Source organism: Saccopteryx leptura, chromosome 4 (genome assembly GCF_036850995.1).
Source record: "Saccopteryx leptura isolate mSacLep1 chromosome 4, mSacLep1_pri_phased_curated, whole genome shotgun sequence".
NCBI classification, from domain to species: domain Eukaryota; kingdom Metazoa; phylum Chordata; class Mammalia; order Chiroptera; family Emballonuridae; genus Saccopteryx; species Saccopteryx leptura.
Window position 1 is genome coordinate 118,519,678 of NC_089506.1, and position 8,949 is coordinate 118,528,626.

Here is an 8,949-nt window from a genome sequence, read left to right on the forward strand (position 1 = left end):
TTTTTTTTTACGTTTTTCTGAAGCTGGAAACAGGGAGAGACAGTCAGACAGACTCCCGCATGCGCCCGACCGGGATCCACCCGGCACGCCCACCATGGGGCGACGCTCTGCCCACCAGGGGGCGATGCTCTGCCCATCCTGGGCGTCGCCATGTTGCGACCAGAGCCACTCTAGCGCCTGGGGCAGAGGCCACAGAGCCATCCCCAGCGCCCGGGCCATCTTTGCTCCAATGGAGCCTTGGCTGCGGGAGGGGAAGAGAGAGACAGAGAGGAAAGCGCGGTGGAGGGGTGGAGAAGCAAATGGGCGCTTCTCCTATGTGCCCTGGCCGGGAATCGAACCCGGGTCCTCCGCACGCTAGGCCGACGCTCTACCGCTGAGCCAACCGGCCAGGGCCACCGCTGCTGGGTTTTTACCTTCTTGGCGACCACTGGTTGGGCTCTCAGTGTGCGCATGGCAGCTTCAGCCTGAGCCTTCTCATCCACAGAAGAGGAGTTGGAAGCGCCTGCCCCCGCTGACTCAAAGCCAATCCACCAGCACAGATGCTGCTGCTCCTTTGGCGACGGTTAAGGCTCCTATGGCTGCTGGCCTCTGGCCAGAAGCTGAGACTCGAGCTCTTGAATTCACAGTTGTTTCTCCAACAACTGCCGGTGCAAACCTTCAGCTTCCAGGGCAAACTGCAACTCGTGAACCCGTAATTCCTTCTCCAGTGCTCGCTCCAATTCCAGCCTTTTCTGCCGTTCGATTTGCGACTCATCCTGGAGCTTTCAACCTCAGGCGGCTTCTCACACAGAACTCCTGGTTTCATATTTGTCTCTCTTTTTTAAAAAATTCTTACAGAACTGCACCAACGAAGTTTCTCAACTCATGGCCTAACAGATGTTCCTCCTGACACCCCTCAAAACCACCACCTTCCGATCTCCCCCTCCCCACGATGCCCCTATTCGGCAGGAAGTAGCCAGACGAATAAGCGGAGCCCCTTATTAACACAAAAAGATCGGAATGTAAGGTCGGCGGATAGAGGGCTAGTCACATGGGAACTTAGGCTCGGGGAACTTTGGCTAGGACTGCCCACAGTCAAGCGCGCCAAAAAGAAACTTCCTAGGACTCCTTGGAAACAAAGGCGATTGACTGTCAGCCAGTAAGATTTCTCTACGTCATTTTAGCCCGACTGCCCTAGAGGGACCCTTTTTTAAATATACCTGCGCGGTCTCTCCATGTGCGATTTTTAATTCCTGACCTCCATCTTGCACGCCAGTGAGTCTCCTCCAGGGAACGCTTTGTACTGAATAAAGCCTTTTTAACTTACCACACTTGGTGGCTCCGAGACCTGTTCCTTCCTTCTCGGCAGGGAAAAATACCTTACAGCACCCACCAATGTAAAAGTAGTATTTGTCTCTCCATTTTGCTTTTTCTCTAATCCCAGAGAATTTCCTGCTTTGCCTTCTCCAGATTCCCTAATCTACCACCGATGAATTTCATGTACCCTCCTTACATCTCCTCCTTATTCTAATGTACAGAATAAGCTGCAAAACTGCAGTTCTCTGGGGCACTTGGAGCATTTCCTTAATCCACTGAGGTTTTGCTTCCCACCAATTGTCAACCTGGATCAAATAAACTCATAACAATTCTCTGCAGATTTGGATGTTTCTAACGTTGACATTTCTGACTATCGTTATGATGATTTTTGTGAGGTTGGAATATTTTTATATATTAAAATTTATATGTATTTCTTTTGAGCTTTTGATTTTTCATCCTATAGTTAGCAAGGACTGCTGCAGTCTAAGAATATAAGAAATTTTCCCTTAGTTTTTTTCTAATACTTTTATGGTTTAATACTTTATATTTAAATCTTTGATGCATTTAGAATTTATCCTGCTGTAAGGTATGATGTATGGCTCACTCAAACTTTTTATTCTTAAATGACTACTTAGTACAGGGGTCCCCAAACTACGGCCCCTGGGCCGCATGCGGCCCCCTGAGGCCATTTATCCAGCCCCCACCACACTTCTGGAAGGGGCACCTCTTTCATTGGTGGTCAGTGTATGGAGTACTGGAGTACTGTATGTGGTGGTGCCGCAAAGTGCAGCATTGCTCACGTACAGTACTACTTCCGGTGACGCAGGATGCACACGTCACGGCTCCAGAGGCACATCATATCACTTGTTACAGCTAGCAGTGACAAATATGGAACTGGGCCCTGGTCGGTTGGCTCAGCGGTAGAGCGTCGGCCTGGCGTGCGGGGGACCCGGGTTCGATTCCCGGCCAGGGCACATAGGAGAAGCGCCCATTTGCTTCTCCACCGCCCCCCCTCTCCTTCCTCTCTGTCTCTCTCTTCCCCTCCCGCAGCCAAGGCTCCATTGGAGCAAAGATGGCCCAGGCGCTGGGGATGGCTCCTTGGCCTCTGCCCCAGGCGCTAGAGTGGCTCTGGTCGCGGCAGAGCGACGCCCGGCAGAGCATCGCCCCTGGTGGGCAGAGCATCGCCCCTGGTGGGCAGAGCGTCGCCCCCTGGTGGGCGTGCCGGGTGGATCCCGGTCGGGCGCATGCGGGAGTCTGTCTGACTGTCTCTCCCCGTTTCCAGCTTCAGAAAAATACAAAAAAAAAAAAAAAAAAGGAACTGGACATTGACCATCTCATTAGCCAAAAGCAGGCCCATAGTTCCCATTGAAATACTGGTCAGTTTGTTGATTTAAATTTACTTGTTCTTTATTTTAAATATTGTATTTGTTCCCATTTTGGTTTTTTTACTTTAAAATAAGATATGTACAGTGTGCATAGGGATTTGTTCATAGTTTTTTTTATAGTCTGGCCTTCCAACAGTCTGAGGGACAGTGAACTGGCCCCCTGTGTAAAAAGTTTGGGGATCCCTGACTTAGTAAGTCAATAAAACTACGTTGAATAAGACACTTTTTTGTCCAATGATTTCAAATGCAATTGTCATCAAAGACCATAGCCACTAAGTTTAAAGCAAGAAAATGTGTAATCAAATTTACTTCACTTATTTACATCATAGGAAGAGCTTTTTATATTATTATTCCAACAGGGTCCTTGCATTATGAGGACAGTGACATAACCCAAATTCTGGTGTAAACTAAAACACACCCTTGCCTATGTCACTTACCTATCCTAACACAGTTGTAAGATCCTAATCTAGAACACAAAAACACAACTAAGCCATAGAAAAAAGAAAAGAACATAATATGAACCCTGATTTATCAATGTCACCCTATTAAAATTAATAATAATAATTTTTAAAAATCCAAAAAAAAGAAAAGGACATAAATATACTGCACTGTGTGTTCTTCCACCACACACAGCCAAACTAGTTCACCCACGCAGTCTGTAAGCACAATGCTAATGGCATAAGCTGAAACAGTCGTGTCTTGTTTTTTAAAGTTTTTATGGGAGTGAGTGCCATAAACGCGAAACGTCATATGTTGAGGCTGTTGTAACCCAAGGGGCTCCTGTATATAAAATTGTTTTGTTCTGAGGATAATCCTTAGAAAAAATAAGAAATCTTTCTTTCTAGGTTTGTTGTAAAAATCCAAATTCACCCTTGCTCTGAACAATTATTATATATACTGTATCTGGCAACCCTAGGATAAAAATTGTCCCCATTTTATCGATGAAGAAACTTGCTCAAGATCACACAACTAGTCAGTGACTGAGCCCAACTATTAACCATTATGGTGCAGGCCTCCTTAAAGAAATATTAAGTGATGAGCAATTTATTATAGTTACCACTGAGCTAAGTATAAAGTGGGGATAACAAAGTTACCTCCGTTAAAGAAAACCTTTTATGGCTGAAAGCTTTTCTGAAAGAGGGTTTATCGAGCCAAATGCTAGCCGGAAAAGGACAGGCCCTGGGGCGTGCAGTCTACCCCCAGTAACAGTGGTAGGTGGAGGAGGCAGCATGTCCCTTGTTCTGGAGTCGATGGGTTCTTTTATATATTATGCTTTGGGGAATAAAGGTGTTATTTTGAAAGGATTTACATCGGCTATAGATGGGGGTGGGAAGAGGTAAAGACTACTTCTGCTTGGTGGGCAAATCCTGGAAGTTCATGTCTAGGCAGAATGCTGTGATGTCTGGTGGTCCACTACTTCTTTTCAGATAGCCCCGAATGTTGATTCAAAGCTCCAGGGTACACTAAGGAATATGAGCAGTCTATTGTCAGCTGGCCGACAGCTGGTTAAATAATCTTGTCTTTTCTCCCACTCTCCTGCCTACTGTAATTTAATTTAGCACATCTCAGATTTTTTTAAAAAATTTTTTTATTTATTCATTTTAGAGAGGAGAGGGAGAGACAGAGAGGGAGAGAGAGAGGAGAGACAGAGAGAGAAGGGGGAGGAGCTGGAAGCATCAACTCCCATATGTGCCTTGGCCAGGCAAGCCCAGGGTTTTGAACCGGCGACCTCAGCATTTCGAGGTCGATGCTTTATCCACTGCGCCACCACAGGTCAGGCCACATCTCAGAATTTTTCTCTTGTCACCTTTATTGTGGAGTTGCTCTGAAGATTAGTGACTCAACCCATGTGAATACCAAGTACCCAGTTAGTGTCACTGTTTGTATTCATTTAATGACTTAAGGTTTCTCTCGTGCGGGATCATATACAGTGTGTCCGTAAAGTCATGGTGAACTTCTGACCGGTCACAGGAAAGCAACAAAAGACAATAGAAATGTGAAATCTGCACCAAATAAAAGGAAAACTCTCCCAGTTTCATACCTATTCAGTGAAGTTTGATGTGGGCTCACACACAGATTTTTTAGGGCTCCTTAGGTAGCTATCCTGTATAGCAGGGGTCTCCAAACTACGGCCCGGCCCGCGGGCCACATGCAGCCCCCTGAGGCCATTTATCCGGCCCCGCCGCACTTCCGGAAGGGGTACCTCTTTCACTGGTGGTCAGTGAGAGACGCAAAGCATGGCATCACTCATATACAGTACTACTTCCAGTGACATGGGATGCACGCCTCACGGCTCCGGAAGCACGTCACATCACTTGTTACATCTGGCAGTGACAAATATGGAACTGGACATTAACCATCTCATTAGCCAAAAGCAGGACCGTAGTTTCCATTGAAATACTGGTCAGTTTATTGATTTAAATTTACTTGTTCTTTACTTTAAATATTGTATTTGTTCCTGTTTTGTTTTTTTACTTTAAAATAAGATATGTGCAGTGTGCATAGGGATTTGTTCATAGTTTTTTTTATAGTCTGGCCCTCCAATGGTCTGAGGGACAGTGAACTGGCCCCCTGTGTAAAAAGTTTGGGGACCCCTGCCGTATAGCCTCTACAGACTCGTCACTGACTGATGGCCTACCAGAACGGGTTTCTCCACCAAACTGCCGGTTTCCTTCAACTGCTTATCCCACCGAATAATGTTATTCCTATGTGGTAGCGTTTCGTTATAAATGCGCCAACATTCACGTTGCACTTTGGTCACGGATTTGAATTTGGCGAGCCACAGAACACACTGAACTTTCCTCTGTACCGTCTACATCTCGACTGGCATGGTCGTGGGCTGCTCCGCTATATACACGGTGTTACGTCATCATCTGCGCATGCACACATGCTGCCACATCATTCTACAGAAACTGGGAGGGTTTTCCTTTTATTTGGTGCAGATTTCACATTTCTATCGTCTTTTGTTGCTTTTCTGTGACTGGTCAAAAGTGCACCATGACTTTACGGACACACTGTATTTCCATAACACCACTCTTGAGACCTAAAGATGGATTTGAATTTCAAATTAACAGCTGTCTTCCCTGGGCCTCCTTTTCATCTATAAAATAGGTACAGTATGTACTTACAAATATTGTTTTACAGATTGAGATAAAATATGTAAAGAGCCCTGCCCAGGCCCTGGCTGTTTTGCTCAGTGGATAGAACGTGGGCCCAGCATGCGGACATCCTGGGTTCAATCCTTGGTTAGGGCTCACATGAGAAGCAACCATCTGCGTCCCTTCCCCTCCTTCTCCCCCTCTTGCAGCCAGTAGTTTGATTGGTTCAAGCTTCAGCCCCAGGAGCTGAGGATAGCTTGGTTGATTTGAGCACTAGCCTCAGACAGGGGTTGCCAGGTGGATCCCAGTCAGGCCACATGCAGAAGTCTGTCTCCCTATCCCCAATCCTTGCACTTAAAAAAAAACAAAGAGCCCTGCCCAGCCCTCTCCCGCAAGGTCTGCCTTGCCAACCTGGAGGTGTCTCTATGACGCTGGGTGTGCTCCAGTTCTGTCAGTCACAGGGGTAGGGGCACTGTTCTCTTCCATTTCAGCAGAGCTGTTCCGCATCTTGTCTAGAACAGGCAACCAGGAATTTGACACAGCCCAGCCTCAAACAAAAGATCGTACCCAAGTCTGTGTACAGCAGCTCCACAGTCAAGGTTTCCGGGAAGAAACTGGGCTCTGTGGCAGCTTCAGGACAGACTCTGACATTGATTTCCCTCCCTTAGAAGGAAAATTTGTTTCTTTTTTCTGCCATAGGCCCCCTCTCCTCCAATTCACTATTGCTTTTTCCCTTTTGGTCTCTGAAGCCAAATGAACTTAATATTTTGGCCATAGGTGAGAGTATGCTGATTGGGGTGTCTGGGTAATCAGAGGTCTATGTAGCTTGCATCTGCTTGTCTCGGAGTCCATCTAGCTAGTTGGGAGTCTATCTGCCCCCCTAGGAATGAGTTTGCCTGTGTGTCTGCTCAGCTGGGGATCTGTTTATATCTATCTGGGAGTCTGCCCAGCTAGATCCATCTGGCTGGGATCTGGCTGGCTCCGTAGTTGGGGGAGGCAGGGTCTGTTTTTGGTGGTCTTTCTTGCTGAGAGTGGTCTGGCAAACTGTTTGTCAGTCTATCTCTCTAGCTGGAAATCTATCCATCCAGCTGTGAACTGTGCCTCTGAAAATCTGTCTGGTCCAGGGGTCGGGAACCTTTTTGGCTGAGAAAGCCGTGAACGCCACATATTTTAAAATGTAATTCTGTGAGAGCCATACAACGATGCGTGTACATTACGCATTATCCAATAAAATTTTGGTGGTGTCCCAGAGGAGAGCTGTGATTGGCTCCAGCCACCCGCAACCATGAACATGAGCAGTAGGAAATGGATTGTAATATATGAGAATGTTTTATATTTTTAACGTTATTTTTTTTTATTAAAGATTTGTCTGTGAGCCAGATGCAGCCATCAAAAGAGCCACATCTGGCTCATGAGCCATAGGTTCCCGACCCCTGGTCTAGGGGTATGGTTAACTCTGTCCAGGTCCATCATCTGGCCCATCTGAAGATCTTTTTACCTCTCTCTGAAATCAGCCTATTTGGCTGTTGTCACACTTAGCTTGGTTCTGTCTGAAAGGTAGAGGAGTCCATCAGTCTTTCTCAGGGTCCACCCATCTCTACGTGTCATGAGCTGCATGTCCCAGTGAGGGAGGCTTAGAAACTGAGATGAACTAGTGTATTATGTGGTGATGGGAGCACTCTTAAGAGCCCGTCTGTCCACCCTCCCCTCACAACAAGGGGCCCTTGGGGTTGAACCTACTCCTGATGTAGGTTCTTGAACTGCTGAGGGCAACCTCACCAGCCATTATCTCCCAGCTGCCTCCCCAGCCTCAAGCCTTGGATGTTATAGTCACTGGACAAAGCCCCCACATTTCCCACCCTGAGAAATTTTATTTTGATCCAGGTGCAGCGATCCCATTCCCAACGCATCACACAGCAGAGCATGGCTTCAGCAGTCCAGGGACCCACGTGGATTGGGAGGTTGGACGGAGCGCTCACACCTGGGTCCACTCCGCAGGAGGGTCCCGGGGCCCTTTAGGTTTTCCAATGCGCAGGTTGAAGCCTGGGAAAGGAAGGGCACGTGGGTCTCAGGGAAAAGATTAGGTGTGGACAGGAGGCAACTTGTGTTAAGGACAACCCCAGGCCTCCAGGCTCCCGATTCACTACAGCCCGGTACACAGGTCTCCGAGGGCACAAGCCCCATGCCACCATCCCGAAGAAACCCCAGACTTCTGGAATTCAGTCAGAGATGCAGAGCCCCAGACACTTGGACTTTGTCTAACTCACCTAAGCCACCAGCCTGCGATCCACGGGCCACTTCCTCATAGGCTCCAGCCCCAGCAGGGCTGGGCTTAGCAGGAACTACAGACAGAAAACCAGCGCCCATGCATCAGCTTCTCCCGCGGGGTACAGGGGTGGGGCAGGTCCCAGGCCTCGGCTGGACAGCCGGACGAGGTGGCTTCCCTGAAGCTGTGTGCCCAGCCCGGGGCCTGCGGTTTGCACCAGGACACTTCCGGAAGTGACCAGCGAGCAGGCAGCAGCAGGGCGGTAGCCAGGCCTCCCTGGGAGTGGAGTACAGCTGGGGGTTCCCGAGAAGGAGGTGGGGTCGCCTCCCCCCAGTCCCTCCCCAAGTCCCACTGGCCCCACTGACTCACCGCGGCCCAGTAGTGCCCCCTGGGAGTCCTCCGCGGGGGCCTGCGGCCAGCGCGCACGCGGTATCACCTGGCTGTAGAGGGGGGCTTCCTCCACGCCGCGCGCCCCCAACCCTGAGCCGGTGCCCAACGGAGCCCTGCGCTTCTGCACCACCGCGTAGGTGTCGTCCATGGCGAAGGAGGCACGGAGATGCTCACGCCCCAGAGGAGGTGGGGAGGAAGTGAAACCGCCGCGGGGAGGGAGGGCCTCGTGGGAAGCGCACCCAGCACACAAACCACAGGCTTCCTTTCCAACCCCTGGTGTGGAGAAGGAGCTGGGCGGGTCTGGAGGGGAGAGAGGTCCCTGGGCACGGGCTCTCCATTCCGTATCTCCAGTGGAGCTGGCAAAGTAGGTGGGGGAAGGGGACAGCTTAGCAGAGGAGTGGGGCAAAGTATTGGTATTGAGGGGTGGGCATTTGTGTGTGTGAACCCTTAGAAAGAAGACACATACTAAGAAGGTGCCCTGGTGGCTAAACACACACACACACACACACACACA

The 8,949-nt window shown here is 49.1% G+C and overlaps 1 protein-coding gene across 1 annotated transcript; it reads right to left on the reverse strand.

Annotated features, from left to right (window-relative positions):
• Positions 1-7,630: 7,630 nt before the first annotated feature.
• On the reverse strand, positions 7,631-8,659 carry PTPN18 (protein tyrosine phosphatase non-receptor type 18). The gene is made up of 3 exons (XM_066383745.1): positions 8,415-8,659; positions 8,047-8,121; positions 7,631-7,822 (listed from the first exon to the last, which is right to left on the reverse strand). Exons 1-3 carry the CDS (start codon positions 8,581-8,583, stop codon positions 7,755-7,757), a joined length of 312 nt encoding a protein of 103 aa, XP_066239842.1. The 5' UTR covers positions 8,584-8,659; the 3' UTR covers positions 7,631-7,754.
• Positions 8,660-8,949: the final 290 nt, after the last annotated feature.

Bases quoted from the DNA above. Each gene is read 5' to 3' on its own strand.
- PTPN18 (XM_066383745.1), bottom strand. From the start codon at position 8,583: ATGGACGACACCTACGCGGTGGTGCAGAAGCGCAGGGCTCCGTTGGGC. The intron at 8,122-8,414 runs GTGAGTCAGTGG...TTCTGTCTGTAG, and splicing joins GGGGGCACTACTGGGCCGCG to TTCCTGCTAAGCCCAGCCCT. The intron at 7,823-8,046 runs GTGAGTTAGACA...TTCCTTTCCCAG, and splicing joins ATCGCAGGCTGGTGGCTTAG to GCTTCAACCTGCGCATTGGA.